The sequence below is a fragment of the Triturus cristatus genome, chromosome 2_2, assembly GCF_964204655.1.
Source record: "Triturus cristatus chromosome 2_2, aTriCri1.1, whole genome shotgun sequence".
Classification (NCBI taxonomy): Eukaryota; Metazoa; Chordata; class Amphibia; order Caudata; family Salamandridae; genus Triturus; species Triturus cristatus.
The window spans coordinates 527,209,247-527,228,378 of record NC_140582.1 but is presented as its reverse complement, the minus strand read 5'-3'; the positions used below and the strand labels follow the sequence as shown (position 1 = coordinate 527,228,378).

Below are 19,132 nucleotides of genomic sequence, written 5' to 3'. Positions count from 1 at the left end.
ACAAAGCAAAACGAACGCTATCTGTTCCCCCTAAAGCCCACTCTACACGTAAAATAGGGGCTTCCATGGCATTCTTAGGTAACATCCCATTAGATGATATGTGCAAAGCAGCTACATGGTCAACACCGCACACTTTCACTAAACACTATTGTGTAGATGTGCAAACTAAGCAACAAGCTAGTGTGGGCCAAGGTGTACTCAAAACATTGTTTCAAACCACTGCAACAGATACTGGTGGTCGCCGCTAGGAGCGAGTACTGCTATATAATCTATGCACAGTGTGTAATCTGCAGCTCATATGCCTCGAACGGCAAATGCTACTTACCAGTATGCATCTGTTCTTGGCATGTAGAGCTGCAGATCTACACACGCCCACCCGCTTCCCCGGCTACCTTTATCTGTTCCAGTTTATCTTATTTAGATGCAGCACACATGAGCATCTTCACTGCTTATTACTACGCTCCATCATTTCCCTGCTGGTGAAAAACAATCTGAGGATGGAGCCGAAGCCCATGCGCAATACGATCCAAAGGAGGAGTCCCATACCTCGTGACTTCCAAAGACTTTCCAAGACGAAAAACAACTGCAAATATCCGGGCCCAACACCAGATGGCGATCTATGCACAGTGTGTAGATCTGCAGCTCTACATGCCAAGAACAGATGCATACTGGTAAGTAGCATTTGCCTTATTCATTCAGACAGGTCACAGAGACAAAAGAACAGGAATGGAAGATGTAGGCGATGGTTTGTATTTGTTGTGGGTAGCACCTGCCATCTTATAACTGGCAGTCATAGAAATATGTTTCCAGTCAGGTAAAGATAACCCTAATGACAGGTGTGTGCTAACCTCTGGTCATCCAGGTTTCTGCACTCGCAACCATTATTGTATGATCTATGCACATAATGTTTGCGGACATTTCTACTCCTAAAACCATATAAACACAATAGGCCATCCATCTGCCCCAGGGAAGTAGGCTTTCTTTAGAAGAGAAAGCCAGTAGGCATTAACCCTGGATGCAGCTACGGTACTGCAATGCACTCTCTACTCCATATAATGTTGCATCAACCAGGCCTTCTGCAGGGGGAGTCCAGTCTGGCACCTCCTTACCTTTAAAGTGTGAGGAAAAGCCAAGGGAGGATCTCCCAATTCTCATGGCACACCCACGGATTGCCTCTGGAGTATGAGACCAGCACTTTATAGGATCCTTAAGGATTAGGTGCCGAATATGCTCTGTAAAAGAAATGCATGAGACACTCATTACAATGGGAAAGAAGGGCATGGGTCACACCGCTGCTCAGATGGCAAACGTCGTGCATCCCTGCACTTACTTATTTTAATCAGACTCGACTACTAATGTGCACAGATCTCAGTGTCCTCTTCTACACTCTTGGCTAGTGAGAGCTATTCGTAATGTATATCAATATAGATGTGCAAAGTGCTAAAATAAACATGGGCAAAATAGTCTCTTGCAGATCAAAAATAATATGTTAATGAATAAAAACAGTAGCTACCAATCGCCTAGATCCACTACTAAGTTGCAGGAAGCTATTTGCTACACAGAACAAATGTTGTACATTGCCAGGGTGAATACAAGAACTTGCCTCCTCTATAATAATTAGCTCCTTCATTTTGCCTTTTAGTTGCCTGTGCCTCACGGGATAGCTCAGCGAGATTTTCTCTCCAGAAATCCAGAAGAACTCTCTTGCAAGGTAAAGCTAGCTTTGTTTCTGTGGAATTCTCCCTCCTTGATGCACTCTTGTTCGCAGGAATGCTGGACATGTTCAATTTCAAGCATAATTAGCCTGAATATGTTTTGCAGCGTGGAGACGTGTTGGTGCTGCTGGAGCAGGTTGACAGCAATCACTACCAGTGCCAAAAGGGAGAGGAAAGTGGTGAAGTGCATACGTCAAAGATGAAAATAATCACCCCCCTTGAAAACAAGAGGAAGGTAAGCACTCGGCGCAATCTGACCCAGCTAGCATCCCCAGAAGCTGTTGTTTTTTGGTTTTTATGTAACTACTAATGAATTTGTATGAAATCTAGTCTGTATGGGAAGCGTGTACATAGGTTTCCCAATTAATGAAAATTTTGCAAAGTATTTTGCAAACGATGTTGGGCTCCCATGTTTCGGAGCCTAAGACATGATGTTTTTTTAGTTGAGCATGTGGTGAACAACAGGAAAACATTTGAGGATGGTCGGCGTGGTGAGGCAGAGGGTGTTTATGAAGACGGAGTAGGTGGTGTCTCGCCTGCCAGAAATGCAGTGTTCCTCCAAATCACAAACTAAAGTGGTGGAAGCAAGAGTTGTCAGTTTTTGATAAGTGTCCCATCATGTCAATCCTAAATGATGCTTTAACACTAAACTTGCTTTTCCAGTATGTTTGTGTTCTGGACAGACGTGAGGCAGTATTACGGGCAGTTAAGTTTGGCGTTCTTCTGCAAATATATTTGATGTAGGATTGTTGCGCTTTACTGGTGTTAAATAGCATTGTTTGCAATAATATATCCTTAAATGTAATTTAAAACTTGTATTCATTTGTTATTTCCATTATTATTTATTATCCTTTTCTGAACTAGGGAGGAGGATTTCCCTCTGTACCTCACTTTTGCAGGCTTCTGGTGTTACTTTCACTTGATGAGTGAGCAAACTCTCTCCTCCTGCATGACCTTGGCCCATCTCCTTCATGAAGCAGTGCCTTGAAAGATTCCTTTTAAACCCTTTGTCCCCAGTGCTGCCTTTTGTTCCCCTGCAAACACATCCTATCCTCATATCATGTGGTTGCCATATTTACCTTTTGAACACTAAGATATGGCTTTTTTTTTTTTTCATTATCAAACTTTTTTTGATTCTGATCCGCATTATTTTCTGCTTACCATATTTCTATAGCAATCCTTCCCTGTGTGTGGCATGGTTCTAAGGAGTGCTCTGATTTCACACATCTGATACACATGAGTTCTAGTTATGCAATCGTCCTGGCCACTAATTTACTACGTCCTGCCAGTGTTGGTGTTTACTATTTTTGGTTTGGTTTAATTTCACTGAGTACCTTGTAGTTGGAAGGCCTGATTAACAGAAACATCATAAATATCCCTCTAAAATAAATGCCAGTGTTACATACACTTTTTTGCTTAATTACAAAATTCCAGACTTGCACAACGGAAAACTTCTGACTTCAAATTATACCTACCTGCAATGTCCACATAGTGAAAATCAGGTAGTGGTTTAGGGATAGTTGTAGTTCTGCAATGCTTTCATTTTTTTTCTTCATATGGAAATGTTTTTCCATGTTAAGTAATCACTTACACTAGCCCTTCCTTAGAATGAGGTAGTTTAGGGGCTTTGTACGTCAATTACACCTTTTTTTCTTAGGTGCAAATTTAGGAGTGCAGAAAGTATAAGATCATTAGCATTGTTTGGGAACATTAAAAATAAGTATGCTATTGGTGGTCACCATATTCGCATTTCTGACATTCACGAAACAAACATTGGAAACCCTTTTTCTAAACATATTGGTCACACTAACAGCTAGCTGTGCTTCATTCTCTTGCATTTTGCCAATTTTCCTCAGTTGTTAAGTGCAGACTCTGCATTGAAATATCTGTACTTCCTGGTTTTGTGAATCCGAATCAAGGATTTTTGAGTAGAGAGTCTACTATAGGCTGTAATCATGTTTTTAAAAGGTTCAGTTATATTAAGTGGGCATTTGTGCCTTTCTGGTAAAACCTGTATAGCTAGTAATAAGTAACTATTTCAGAGTTCAATGCACTGGTTGTGAACTTTCCATGTACACGCTGCAGGTACATATAGTTATTTATAGATCTTATGTTTCTACTGATGTTTTGTCACATCTTTGTAGTTGTGGGTTATTGTTTGGACCCAAATATCACTAATATACAATACATGTGGCAGAATTAGTAGGGGTATTTTTTTTGTAATTTTAATGAATAATATTCCTTACAAAAGTTACATGAATAGTCCGTTTTTCGCTCTTTTTTTAGGACTGGAATAATGCATGCAAGAATGGTGACATCGACACTCCCCATGCTCTTGTGCTGCATGATTTTTCCGGAGGTAAGCAATGTATGGAAATACTTAAAGCCACATCACTGTGTGTCTGAACAGTTAATGCAGACAAGCCAAAATTAATAGTGCTCCAATATGTACTTCAGTAACAAAAGCACACAAGGTACAGTGTTCCCCTAAATTATTGCATTTTGTTATTAAGTCAGGATATGAGTTTTGAACTCTGAACTATAAAGACAGAGCACTATACAGCTAATCGAAAACTTCTGAATAACCCCTTAACTTCCCCCCCCCCCCCTGCATATCCTGCATATCCTGCATATGAAAGTGTCTGGGTTTTTCCCTGCAAATGGTATCAAAAAAGGGTTTGTGGGGCTGAAATCTCCATTTTCCCAGCTTTTAGGAAATGACAGACTTTTGTCAGAAAACCAAAAATGTTTACACAGTTTTGGCATTTTTCTGGGACATAGCCTATTTTTGCTATTTTTTGTGCTTTCAACCTCCTTCCAGTAATGGTAGAAATGGGTATGAAATCAATAATGGATCCTGGAAATCTATACATTTTAGAAAAGTAGACAAAATGCTGAATTCAGCAAGGGGTCATTTGTGTAAATCCATCAAGGTTTCTTTATAGAAACTAACAGTTAAAGATAGGAAAATTAGTTGAAAAAAACAAGCCTTTTGTGTCAACGTTTTCACCTGTAACTTCTTCTAATTATGACAGCTGTTTGAAAGCAATATACCGTTACATCCACTGGACCTTACTGGTTGTGGGGATATATAGGACTTGTAGGTTCACCAAGAACCCGACGAACCCAGAGCCAAAAACTGAGCAGCGTCTTGCAATGGTTTTTTATTATGTACCGGGCATATAGCAAGTATTCTGGGAAAATGTATACATGGAAAATTCGGTATGAAAGACTCCTATGCATTTCTGAAATGGGAACAAAATATAGAGTTTAGAAACAGTAGATATTTGCACATTTCCGAAATTGGGAATACTCATACTAGCATGAGAATTTTCGGTCATTTTTACACATTGTCTTTTATTTGGAAGGCAGAAATGCATCGAAATTCAATAGGTAAAAACAGTTGCTTTACAAATCTGAATTACCCGAAGTCTCCCGATAAAAATGGTACCTCACTTGTGTGGGTAGGCGTAGTGCCCACGACAGGAAACTGGTGAAAATGCAACGTGAACACACCACATTTTCACAATGAAAAATTATCCTTTTTTTGCAAAGTGCCTAGCTGTAGTTTTTGAACCCTTGCTCTGCCGGCACCCATGGAAACCTAGCAAACCTACACATTTTACACCCAGGGGAATCCAGGATGGGGTGACTTGACTGCCTCTCACCAGGTTCTGTTACCCAGAATCCCTTGCAAACCTGAAAAAATGTCAAAACAAACAAATTTTCCTCACATTTCTGTGGTGGAAAGTTCTGGAATCTGCGTGGATCCACCAAATTCCACCCACCCCGTGTTCCCCAAAGTCTTCAGAGAAAAATGGTACCTCACTTGTGTGGGAGGCCTAAGTACCCGCGACAGGAAACGGCCCAAAGCGCAACATGTACACACCACATTTTCGCAGTGAAAACGGACACTTTTTCAACAAAGTGCCTAGCTGTAGATTTTGAACCCTAGCTCTGCCGGCACCTTGGGGAAACCTATCAAACCTATACATTTTTGAAAACTAGACACCCAGGGGAATCCAGGATGGGGTGACTTGGCTGGCTCTCACCAGGTTCTGTTACCCAGAATCCTTTGCAAACCTAAAAAACTGTCAAAAAACCCACATTTTCCTCACATTTCTGTGGTGGAAAGTTCTGGAAACTGCGTGGATCCACAAATTTCCACTCACCGCGTGTTCCCCAAAGTCTTCAGAGAAAAATGGTGCCTCACTTGTGTGGGGGGCCCAAGTACCCGTGACAGGCTAGGGCCCAAAACGCATTGAGGCGACATTAAAATTGCCTATCACAAAACAACCTGGTTTTGGAAGGGGGGGGGGTCACCTCGGTTTTTGGCCCGGTGCTTGGCGGCCAGCTAGGTAAACCTATCAAACCCACACATTTCTGAAAACTAGACACCCAGGGGTTCCTGGGAGGTATGGCTTGCGTGGATCCCCCAACGTTTTCTTACCCAGAATCCCCTGCAAACCTCACATTTAGCTGAAAAAGTCATGTTTTCCACACATTTTTGTGTGTGAAAGATGTGGCATCGCCGGACAGACACGCAATGCCTACCACCCAGTGTTCCCCAAGGTCTCCCGATAAAAATGGTGCCTCACTCGTGTGGGAGGCCCAAGTACCCGCGACAGGCTAGGGCCCAAAACGTATTGAGGCGACTTCAAAATTGGCTATCACAAAACAACCTGGTTTTGCGTGGGGGGTCACCTCGGTTTTTGGCCCGGTGCTCGGCGGCCAGCTAGGGAAACCTATCAAACCCACACATTTCTGAAAACTAGACACCCGGGGGTTCCAGGGAGGTATGGCTTGCGTGGATCCCCAACGTTCTCTTACCCAGAATCCCCTGCAAACCTCAAATTTAGCTGAAAAATCACTTTTCCCACACTTTTGGGCCCGAGCCTATCGCCGGTACTTGGGCCTCCCACACGAGTGAGGCACCATTTTTATTGGGAGACCTGGGGGAACGCAAGGTGGTAGGAAATTCGTGTAAGCCCGTTGATGCCACAACTTTCCCACACAAAAATGTGTGGAAAAAAGTCATTTGTTTCAACTAAATATGAGGCTAGCAGGGCATGTTGGGTAAAAAAAAGTAGTGAGAGCCACGCAAGTCATTCACCCTTGTACTTCCCCCTTTGTCTACTACTCAAACATGTAAAGGTTTGCCTAGGTGACGACTGAGCTAGGGCAGAAAGTCCCCTGCTACCCATTTTGACAAAAGAAAATCTTACAAAAGGCCATTAAACCGACACAAATATAAATCTAAGACTAATCTAAGACCACCTACACTGGTTGGTTTTAGCACCTCCAGAAACTCTGGCTTCAAAGCACAAATACTTATCAAAGTATATAAATATTGAAGCCATGCCTTCTGAAGGGGAGCCATAAAGCCACTTCACGGCACCAACCACTTTATGGTCCATTCACACGCCATTCACACACCACACACAAGACTTCCATACCGCCAGCCACGGACCCAAACAACCATATCACTTGCACTCACACAAACATACTGCCACCATGCAAGGGCCCATCACATTCATATGCCACAAGACATAATGACTCTGACTATGTTTTACCACCGGTCAAGTCTCCACCTCCATCTTCCAGAACGTTATCGAACGCATGCCCAGTGAACCTATACTAATGGCTTTTATGACAGCCACATGAGGCTCAGAAAGACATGTCTTTCATGCACCTTTAGTGCACTCACTATGCTAAATCCAACTCCTTCCAGTTTGGGGATGCAAGTTGGGGGGTGCTTGAGTATGCCGCAAAGCCATTCCTCGAGCTGAGCAAGCATATCTACCTTTGAAACTAAGGCAAGCATGCTGGAAATTTTCAAAAGATAACATAAACTATGAACGGAGGAATGTGAAACAAGGGTGGTCCGTGACAACGTAGCATATGTCCAATCCACCGTTATGTGCAGTGACTGTAATGCACTTATCATACAGCAAACTGACCATCTACTAAGTTCTAACGGAGGATGAACTTGGCAAGCAGCATTGACCCATAAGTACTACAGTGAATTCAGTGTGAGTGTTGCAGCAATTGATTTGAATCCATGGGTGAAAAAGAAGTCCGGACGTGTATCTATACTACCTTTACTGTCTGCCTTCAACCTTTGCAATATTCCTCAGAAAGCGTACCTACCGTAAGCTGTTCTAACCCGTTCGTGTGTCTGTCCTCAGAGTCCTGACTAACCCTGTCCAATTGTTAAGAGACCCTATACTAATGCCTTCCATCTCTAGCTACTTGAAGCTTGAGTGAACATTTCTGTCACGAGCTATCAATGCTCTCACAATGCTCTATCCAACTCCTTCCAGTTTGTGGATGCAAGTTGGGGGGTGCCCGAGTATGCCGCAAAAACATTTCTCGAGCTGAGCAAGCATATCTACCTTTGAAACTAAGGCAAACTTGCTGGAAAATTTCAAACACTTCCTAAAGAGAACATAAACTACAAAGAACGGTTGAATGTGAAACACAGGTACTCCATGACAACGTGGCATATGTTCTGTCCACCAGCATGTGCAGCGTGGGGACTATAATGCACTTGTCAATTGGCGAACAGAACAACTACCACGTTCAGAAAGCAGATAAAGGTGTTGAGAAGTCCATGATATCATGAAGTAGAGGAAGAAATATCCTGCAGCTGCTTACGTAGTGAAGGAGTGGCCCACAGACAGTAGGTATCCATTCACACCAATTGAAAGGTTAACCTATTGGCAGCTCCACCTCAGTCAATTTCCCAATATTTTGCTTTAGTGTGATGCAACATAAAGCAAGTAGGAAAACAGAAGGCAGGCTTACTTGGGCACTGGGGACAGTAAACACGAGTCTCCTGCCTCTTTCCATGCATCGAGCACACTTTACAACGACGACATGGTCGCTCCTTTTTGGGTGTTGCAGGAATTTTATCTGCAAAGTGTCGCTCCTGCAGCCTTGCCACGTCCTCCAGAACACATGAAGTGGAGGCTTCAGCTTCTGTAGCCGTGAAACTTTCAGTCACAGACAACTGAAAGTCAAGGAAAGACACGAGTAGGGTGCGTAAACAGTTTCTTATACCAAGTGCGAGTTTTACGACTCGCATTGTATGGCTGAAGAACCTGGTCGTTCTTGTCCACTCCGCCCATGTACTTGTTGTAATCAAGTATACAGGTGGCCTTGTGGACTTCGGCCATCTGACCCCAAACCATGACAGGGGAAGTGCTCTCAGCATGAGTTGTAGTGAGCACGTACACGTCACGCCTATCTGAGAACTTGACTGCAAGCAGTTCGTTGGAACGCAACGCAGTGCTCTGGGATTTCTGGAGCTTCTTGCAAACAAGCTCTTGCGGGAATCCTTTGCGGCGACAACTAATTGTACCACAAGCCACGGTGCCAGCTTTGTAGAGCTCACTGAACAGATCTACTCCTGTACAGAAATTGTCCACATAAAGGTTATAACCTTTGTGAAGAAGTGGCTGGACAAGCTCCCATACGATCTTTCCTGTGACCCCTAGCATGGGAGGGCAACCTACAGGGTTAAGAGTTATGTCCTTCCCTGTATACACTCTCAAGCTGTACACATAGCCAGTCGAGCTCTCACACAGCATGTACAGCTTGATGCCATAGCGAGCGCGTTTGCTCGGAATGTACTGCCTAAACAGCAGCCGCCCTTTATATAAGATCAAGGACTCATCAATGGCTATATTCTTTCCAGGAGTATAAACCTCTGGAAACCTGGCAGAGAAATGATCCACGACAGGCCGAATTTTGAACAACCTGTCATGGTCTGGATGGTCCCGGGGCAATGCAGCAGAATCGTCATTGAAATGCAGCATGCGCTGCAATAGTAAAAAACGATCTCTGCTCATGTATGGTGCGAAGTTGGCGGTTACCCAAACCGTGCGAGTAGACTAGTAGGATAGCAAGGTTGGTTTATGCACTACCCCCATTTTAAGCGTGAGACCTAAAAATATCTTCAACTCCCCTACAGAAGTGGGAGTCCACTTGCGCGCCCTAGAATGAGGCTCAAGAGTGCCTCCTGGCTCCCTCAACTTGTTCGGCATGCAAATTAGTTTGCTGCACAATTTCGTCTATGAAGTCAACCCCAAAAAAGAGATGGAAGTAGTCAATTGGCAAAAAATGTGCCGTATGTACTTTACATCCAGCGTCACCAGTGAAAGGCGGAATTTGGGGCTGAACTAAATTGGGAGGCTGCCAAGACAGCACTCCGTCTGTGCTTGCGGCCGCACGTGTCTGCACTCTGGGTTGCTCTAACCTGTTACGGGTGTCCTGCTGCACAGACTGTGCTGGCAAAGGGACAGCAAGACTGACCTCGTCTCCTTCAGAATCGCTGGACGAGGAGTCATCGGATGGAAATGCGCCGACTTAAAAGTCACTCCCAGATTCGGCTCCATTGTCCTCTCCCTCAGATGCTGTCTCAGTATCTGCTGTCTCAGTCTCTGATCCTGCCTCAGAGCTGGACTCCAGAACCAGATTTAGGGCCTGGGAAGCATTCATCCATATGCCATCTCTACTTGTGCCTAAACTATCCTTTTAAAACACTATCCTACGTAGAAGGCAGATAGATTGTTGGTTTTAAAGTGTAGGTGGGTGTGTGCATCAGTGAAGTGTTTAAATCAATAATGACGGTCACCTTACCTTTGCGAAATCCGTACGCTCTCCAAAAAGACTAAGAAAGAGAGAAAAAAGACACAGTATTACTTTACCTTGCCACATACCCATCATCGCAGCCTTTTAGTGCTGGTGGGCGCCAGTGCGACCATCATTTTGGTGCCAAGATGCCTACGGGTGAACGTGTGCTTTACAATTGCACACTATGACCTCCTTTGATGCGCCCACTACCATCCTTGCAAACTTGCCCCTCATCTCTCCATAGCCCCTCTCACATACATTTAATCTGTTACATAGTGTTTCTACTGCGTGGCTTTACTAATCCACTTAGCTGTCTACATAATACAGATCTGTTTGTTTCAGCATACCGTTTATGGCGACACAAGTGCCACTACACAAAAGTCAGATATCTCTATCTAGCAGAATTATTTTTTTGTACTCTGCAGCAGTACCACACTTTACTGCCTTTGAGGTAACTTCAAAGAGACTCATTATAGTTCTTTCAGTCTCATAATTTTCAGCACTGAGAAATATCTCTGTAAATAAATATTTTTATACAATAATAACAATTAATTCCCAATGTCCGCGCGCTCAATACCTGGTGCAGGCAGCAATGGGTAGAATCCTTACCCAATATTTAAATTCAGAAACACAAAGGATGCCGCACTCCAGAGAGAGGTTTCAGAGTTGCTTTATTTTCACCACCACCAGTCGTGGTGAAAATAAAGCAACTCTGAAACCAATCTCTGGAGTGCAGCATCCTTTGTGTTTCTGAATATACATATATATAAATATATATCCATATGAATCATGACGAGAAAAGGCACCCTTCCAGGTGGACCAGGGCTCCATAGTGACATCGCCGCTTTACTATTCCAAATGAAAATCATGCCGGATTATAGCACAAAGGAAGCCCTCCAGTCGAGAAAGCAGGTAACAAAAGTTGTTTTAATTAATGGCCAGCAGTCAGAGTACATGTATCTCTCTCTCTCTCTCTCTCTCTCTCTCTCTATATATATATATATATATATATATATATATATATATATATATATATATAATCATTCACTCCAGGGCCGGCATTAGCGCTGGTGGCGCACTGTTAGACAATGTCTGCTGGTGCCCCACCAATGACCACCTCTGCCATGGATTCCCTCACTAGCACCATTTAACAGTGCCCCTCAAGTCTCAATAACTACTGTCTCTCAGATTCATTTAGTTTTATAGCAACACTCACACCAGTGTACGGCGTCAGAGCACTTTACACCACACACACATTGCACAGAGACATTCGTACATCAGTTTATAGGAAATGCTACATCAGACAGGACAAGGTGTAGTGTAGCAGTAGCATGCCATCTATACTGGCAGGCAATATAGTTTGAGTCCTTATTCTGGGAAAGCACAAATCCAGATTTTTAAACGTATCATCATTGTTAGAGGTTCTCTTTCATAATAAAAATTACTTTCTACCCAAATGAACCCTTTTCCCAAGATTAAGATGATGAAAGACTGGGCAAAAAAAAAAAAGCTCTAACATAGCCATTGAAGTTTACATGCAGCATTAGTATGACAGTTTAGCCCAATAAAAGCAAGAAAAACAAAAGGGCACAGAAGCAGTAACCCACTAACCTCTTTACATAATATGCACTTTATGTCCATGCTTACGGCTCCCCTGGGAGCCGATGGTGGACCCCACAGAAATGCCCATATTTTTCTTAATAAATAATTGCCCTACAGGGGGTCGGCCACTGAGCAGAAGGACCGACCCCTTGTCAATATCGCCGCCATTTAAAAAAAAAAAAAAATGTTGTTTCTCTTTACTTTTTGGGGGCCGATCGCGCCCCCCAGGGAAAGCCAAGTAAATTAATTTTAAAATGTGCCCCGGGGGGGGCGCACCTATCACCAAGAAGGCCGACCCCCCCCCCCACCCCCCCCCCAAAAAAGACATCCCTGGTGTCTAGTGGGGTTTCCTGGCCGTGGATCGCAGCGCTGCTGCGATCCACGCCCAGGAGACCCTTTCAGGACCCTTTCAGGAAGGCCTCGTTCAAACAGGGCCTCCCTGAAAGCTGGGGAGGCTGTTTCCAGACAGATTTCCCCATCTGAGTCGAGCGCGGCCTTACCTGCTGCTGCCCTAGGCTCCGGTGGGGAAATCAGTGACGTCCGAGCGCCTCGCGGCACGCTGATGTCACAGATGGGCGGGAGGGGGGAGCGGGTGAAGACGCGGAAGGCTTTCTGCGTCTCCCCCAGTAAATATTCAAAAACATTAATTACTGCCCTCCCTGGTGACGTCCAATGGACGTGCGCAGCACCAGGGAGGTAGTGCTTGCGTCGGCCATTGGCCGACGCAAGCACCAAAAGCGTTAAAGAAAGCAGCAATCATGTGCTTGTTCCATTAATTTCCAAAACATCCTTCATGCTATTGAACATAAAGTTAATTCCATTGTCCCACACTGATTCATAAGGCAACTCGCCCAATTTCCAAAAATGACAAATTTGAAAGGCACTCTGACAGTCAAACCCATCATCACCTGGACCTTCAACATTCTGCCTACAACACACCTTCCACAACTGAGGCTGGTTCATTAAAGACCAGTGAATGTGTTCTAGCAAAAAAAACTCCTTTTCTTACAAGCATCCACTGGATGCTCCCGGATTGATTTCCACCTCTTGATTGTACCGCTGACAGACAGTCATTCACCTAGTGAAGGCAAGGTCCTGGTAAACCCACCTCTGTTGGTGGGATTACCCTCGCTTTAGTCCCATGATTTTCTGTCTGCCTCCATTTCTTCTGGTCACCCATGACTTGGTTCTGTATTCTCAGATCCATGCTAAATCCTCCACCCTCACTTAGTAACAATTAGCCTCTCAACTCCCATAGCCTCCCTGTTCTTGTAAAGCACCAGCTTGCCTTCTTCTGTAGGCATAGCTGTTTCTGGCTTGCCAGTCATCAGATTGAAGACTTTTGCCACTGATCCAACAAGTGAGCCAATGGCTTCAGGTCCCGCTCCAGGACACTTGAGTTCATCCCTTTGACTTGCACATGCTCTTATCCCTGTGGCGGACCTCTTGCAAGAGCATCCACTCGAGTTCTATCACACAAACTATTGTACTACTTTCATTACCATCAGATCACATCAATACCCCTGATATGGTCAAGATGCGTGCAATCTTCTATAATATCATTACCGCCTTCATCGCCTTCAACTGAAAAACTACCTTGTTATTTAAATTGGATTCAATCTATTGCAGGAATCACCATAAGGTCTCTTCACCATTCTCTTATTTATTCTGCTACCACTTCCTTTGTCAGCACACTCCAAAGGCACCACATTCTTCATGTGAATAGAATAGAGAAGCAACATAAATGAATTAACATAAATTAATTAATATCTGCCACAGCAGTTGTCCGTAGTGTAATCAATCAGATAAGACAGCCGACTTGTCAGAGTCTGCGTTCCTTTATTATGACCCGTTTTTAGGTCTCGCCTGACGTTAGCAGCGTGCATGCTATCGCCATGCAAGGGCTTCTTAGATTCATTATGGATTCCGAAGCTTTCAGAGGCGGACTTGAAGCCCCGCCCATCTTTTTCATTCGCTGGTGTCATCCTACATGCTAAATGCTGGCTCACGATTGAAAAGGAGGCTTCTTAGTCTCTCCTTGCTACCGCCCTGTCCACTTTTGGCCCCGCCCACAGGGATTAGATTGCGGCATTACACGGTCTCCTTCATTGGCTTGGACGCACAATTTTTTTCGCACAACGCCGACCGCTTGTTTGAAATGCGCGTCGGCTAACCCTTTCTCCAGGACGAAGTGTCTGGCGTTAACAGTACTTTAACGTTGAGATCTCTGAATCTCACCCTTCTCTGGCACTCCAGGTCTTTAAGATAATCAGAGCAGCTACTGGGATCACTGTTGCACATGAGCGCCTTGCTTGATATTTTCATAGGCGTGCTCCCTGCTCTTGTTTCGAGGAGCAGCTATGGCTTTGGGAGCTCTGGTGGTTGCGGGAAGAGGTGCTTCTGCTGGCCCTACATGCAGCTGCCTGGGAGACCATATCTTTGCAAATGTTTATTTCAGGTTTGATGTGGTGGGGGGGGGGGGCTGCTGGTGCACACAAGGCAGAGCAGTGTTAACAGCTTGCTGTGATTTACTGGCTTCACAGGTGATTTCTGGCTTGGGGGCGCATTTATAACTGATTACACACAGTCTAGGTAATACTTAAGAGGGCGTGCAATAGTGTGGCTGCGTGCCCACGATGCTGCTGTGAGTTCACCCGAAGGTCACAAGTTAAGCACACATACATTCATTATTTAAAAGGCACGGGAGATTAAGCGATTTGCCCAGTAAAATCGCTTATTTCATGGTGCTCGCGCTCCGGGTCTCGAAGATAATCAGAGCAGCTACTGGGATCGCTGTCGCACATGAACGCCTTGCATTAAAATGTTTGTCTTCCTTCCTTCCGCTTCGCATTAAAAGCTGGCCCCCATGCCTGCTTTCATTTTTGGCAAAGTGCAACAAAGGCAGGAAAACGCGAGAACCTACCCCTAGGCATGGACCTCCAGTAGATGCAAAAATGAGGGTGTGACGGAGGGACAGTGGTAGGTAAGCAGACATGAAATGGCCGGAGAGCGTTAAAGAGCTGAGGTGTGTACTAACACCGAGCAGGCTTGGCCTGCAGGAATTCGCGGCACTTGTATTGCATTTATTGTTGTAACAGCTGCTCATATTTCACAAGGTCCTGTGTAGTGCTGCCTCGTTAAACAACCGACCACGGGAAAGAGCAGACTTCCCCGCACGTATCCTCCTCTCTCCCTGTGCTCCCCCTCCCCAACATGACTTTCTAGAACACTGCGATAAACACAAAGTGAGTGTCAGCCTTTGAAATACGAAACCGGCTCGGCATATGCGCCTTGAGTTGTCTTGCATGTTAAATGAAACAATGTTGCCAAATATTGAGAAAAGGCTGTAAGCGACTCGTACCAAGAGCAGCCTCCCGTTGATTCAAAGCTGCGTGCACACTTCACTTCAGTTGAGGGCTGATTATATCTAATTTCCAAGTACATCCTGAGCAGCAAAGAGTTGAAGAAATAAATATTAGTACGTTCACAGGGAAGCTAAGATAAGAAATGCGTATGAGCATCTGTTGTTCCCTACTTCCACCTGAGCTATGAAACACAGAAAATGCTGTTGTATACTCCACAATTTCCTCTCCTTTAACATATATGTTCGAGGCATATGAGCTGCAGATTACACACTTTTGCATAGATTGCCATCTGGTGTTGGGCCCGGATGTTTGCAGTTTGTTTTTCCTCTTGGAAAGTCTTTGGAAGTCACGAGGTCGGTGACTCCTCCCTTGGTTCGTATTGCGCATGGGCTTCGGCTCCATCCTCAGATTGGTTTTTTCCGCCTCGGATGTAATACTTCGTGCTCCGGCTCCGAACATTCCAGTTCGACGATCGAAGCAAATCCTCGCTCTCCGCGGTATTGTTTAGATACTAATCTCCTCAATCACCTTCTTCTTCGACGCACTTTCGATTCCAGTCATCGACGGCGGCCTTCGGGCCTCTCCAGGCTCCGGTCCCGGCTGATGGAAAGAACTCCATTCAAGAAGTGCCCTCGATGTGGGTCCAAATTTCCCCATACCGATCTTCATGAGGTGTGCAACCTCTGCCTCTCCCCGGAACATGAGGCTCGAGACTGTCCCGCCTGCAAGTCTTTTAGGTCTAAAAAGACTATTCGAGATCGAAGGGCCAGAAGAAAAATGGCGCACTCCTCGACCTCCGTTCCAGTAGACCTCTTCGGGGACGACGTCGAAGCTCCAGCACACCGAAGAGGACCTCGTCAGTGCTTCCGAAGCAGACGACTCGGATGTGGAGGACATCACCCCGGCGCAGAGGGTCGTGAGTAAAATACCCCCTCCCACACCGACACCCAAAAAGGCTTCGGTCACGCCTTCACCTTTGGGCCTAGGCAAGACCAAAGACACTGCTTCGAACACCCCACCTTCGGGCCCGGTAACGAAGCCAAGCAAGCCTTCCGGCGGCTCGGGCTCGAGCCAGCCTGCCAGCGGTGCCGAAAAACACCCTTCGGCACCGAAGAAAAGATCGGCCTCTACCTCGACACCAAGCTCCACACCAAAGCCCTCGGTGTCGAAACCTAGCCTCTCGGTGCCGACCAAACATCATAAGGCCCTCGGCACCGACACTCCCGCGCCGAGGCCGGTATCGGCACCGAACAAAAAATCAGAGGTCCCTAAAAAGCACGGTACAGACAGGCCAAAGATGCCGTCGGACCCCGAAAACTTCGGCGCCGACCGAACAACCAGTGTCGCAAGAACTTTTTACACCGGATCCTTTACAAATGACACTTACCAAGGATCCAAAAACTGGACATTTGGCACTTTCTTCCAAAAAGAGACTTTTGGACAGACCAACTCCACCTCCACCTCCAAAGAGGAAGGACTGTGCTACCTCCCCTTTCAGAGTGCCTTCCCCGCCTCCTCCACCCTCTCCCCCTCTGCCTCCTCCATCTTCTCCACTCCGGCCTCATCGCTCTCCGACCCCGTCTCCAGACCATGATGATCAGGGGGACCCATACTACGACCCAGCAGATGTGCCACAAGACCCCACCCCTACAGGATCCCCAGACCCCTGGGATGATTATAATAATCCAGACATTCCAGATGTCCCACAAGATGACCTATATCCATCCAGGCCATCACCACCAGAAGACTCACTAGGTTTTCACCACCTACTTCAGAGGGCGGCACATTATCACGGGGTAGAGCTACACACTGACCCAGTAGAGGAAGATTTCCTCCTAGATACCTTTGATACAGCGCATAGGTCTACTGCTATATTACCTATGCTCAAAGGGGTAATAAAACATGCGCCAGAGGTTTTTAAAGACCGTCAGGGCTAGGGTCCTAAATCCGCGTATAGAAAAAAAGTACAAAGCTGCCCCTACAGACCCTGCCTACATCAAAGGGCCAGCGCCACTGGATTCCCTAGTGGTATCCACCGCAAGAAAGAGATCAAATTCCCAGGCGTCAGGCGAAGCACCACCATCTGACAAGGAATCCAAGCTCCTGGACGCATCAGGAAAACGCACTGCGTCACAGGCAGCTAACATGTGGCGTATTGCCAACACTCAAGCGCTATTGGCCAGATGCGACAGGGCGCATTATGATGAGCTAGAAACCATCATGCACCACCTCCCAGAAAAATATAAAAACAGGCCCAATGAACTAATTCAAGAGGGTAAAACCATAACCAATACCTCTATACGCTGTGCCTTAGACGCAGCAGACACAGCTTCCAGGGCCATTAACACCAGTGTCCTACTCCGTCGGCACGCTTGGCTGAGAGTGTCCGGCTTTAAACCGGAGGTACAAGCCTCTATATTAAACCACCCGTTCAATCAGGAACATTTATTCGGCCCAAAGATAAATGAGGCCCTCGAAAAGATGAAAAAAGATACAGATACGGCGAAATCTATGGAGGCCCTACAGTCACACCCTCCTAGACGCTCCTTTCGCCGCTCTTCCTTTTGTGGCACGGGCAGAGGCTACTCCTCAGATACCGCGTCCACATCTTACAAATCCCCCCCTCAGTCCACCTTCACAAAAGGCTATCAATGGGGCAGATATAGAGGAAATAACAATAAGGGCAGAGGCAAAACAAGTACTGCCCGCTCTGCCACACCGCCTACCCAATGACTTTACCCTGCTCCCCCCAGACCCTCCCACTCCGGTCGGGGGCAGACTACGTCTGGGAGTCCATCACATCGGACAAGTGGGTGACCCAAATTATTCGTTCAGGGTACTGCCTGGAACTCACACCTACCCCTCCCAACATTCCACCCAGGCAACGCCCAATGTCACAAGAACATTCCATGTTACTAAAGCAGGAGGTGATCTCCCTCCTACAAACACACGCAATAGAACAGGTCCCCCACGATCAGCAAAATATAGGAGTCTACTCCCTATATTTTCTGATACCAAAAAGAGACGAGACTCTACGACCTATCTTAGATCTCCGGCCTCTAAACACGTACATACATTCAGACCATTTTCACATGGTAACACTTCAGCAGGTACTTCCGCTCCTCTCCCAGAACGACTTTCTCACCACACTGGACTTGAAAGACGGGTACTTTCACATTCCGGTACATCATGCCCACAGAAAGTACCTCAGATTTGTAGTGGACGGGCAACACTACCAGTTCAAGGTGCTCCCATTCGGGGTCACAACAGCACCACGGGTATTTACCAAGTGCCTAGCGGTAGTGGCGGCACACCTCAGAAGACAGCACATTCACGTCTTCCCGTATCTGGACGACTGGCTCATAAAAGCCGCGTCCTACAACCAATGTGTACACCACACCGCCACTACAATCCAGCTACTGCACCAACTAGGCTTCACGGTGAACCACCAAAAGTCCCAGTTAACACCATCCCACATAAAGCAATACCTCGGTGCCACCATAGACACCTCAAAAGCCATTGCCTACCCCAATCCGGCAAGGATCGCAAGCATTCAAGCTTTGCATCAAAAATTCATACTTCAACACTCCCTCCCAGCAAGAGTGTTTATGCAACTGATAGGGATGATGGCCTCTTGCATTTTTATAGTACCTCATGCAAGACTCCAGATGCGTCCACTCCAAGAGTGCTTAGCGCGCCAATGGTACCAGGCCCAGGGGCAACTGACAGATCTGGTATTGGTAGACGGTCGCACCCATCGCTCTCTGCAGTGGTGGAACACCACAAATCTTTCCAGAGGTCGACCGTTCCTGG

At 45.8% G+C, this 19,132-nt stretch overlaps 1 protein-coding gene across 1 annotated transcript in view; it reads left to right on the top strand.

Moving 5' to 3' along the window:
- Window positions 1-19,132, top strand: part of SH3D19 (SH3 domain containing 19) — a 524,308-nt gene that overhangs the window by 433,808 nt on the left and 71,368 nt on the right. The window contains exons 12-14 of the mRNA XM_085641658.1: window positions 1,643-1,711; window positions 1,822-1,950; window positions 4,002-4,074. Coding sequence (XP_085497784.1) covers window positions 1,643-1,711; window positions 1,822-1,950; window positions 4,002-4,074 — 271 coding nt within the window. The remainder of the gene's footprint in view (window positions 1-1,642; window positions 1,712-1,821; window positions 1,951-4,001; window positions 4,075-19,132) is intronic.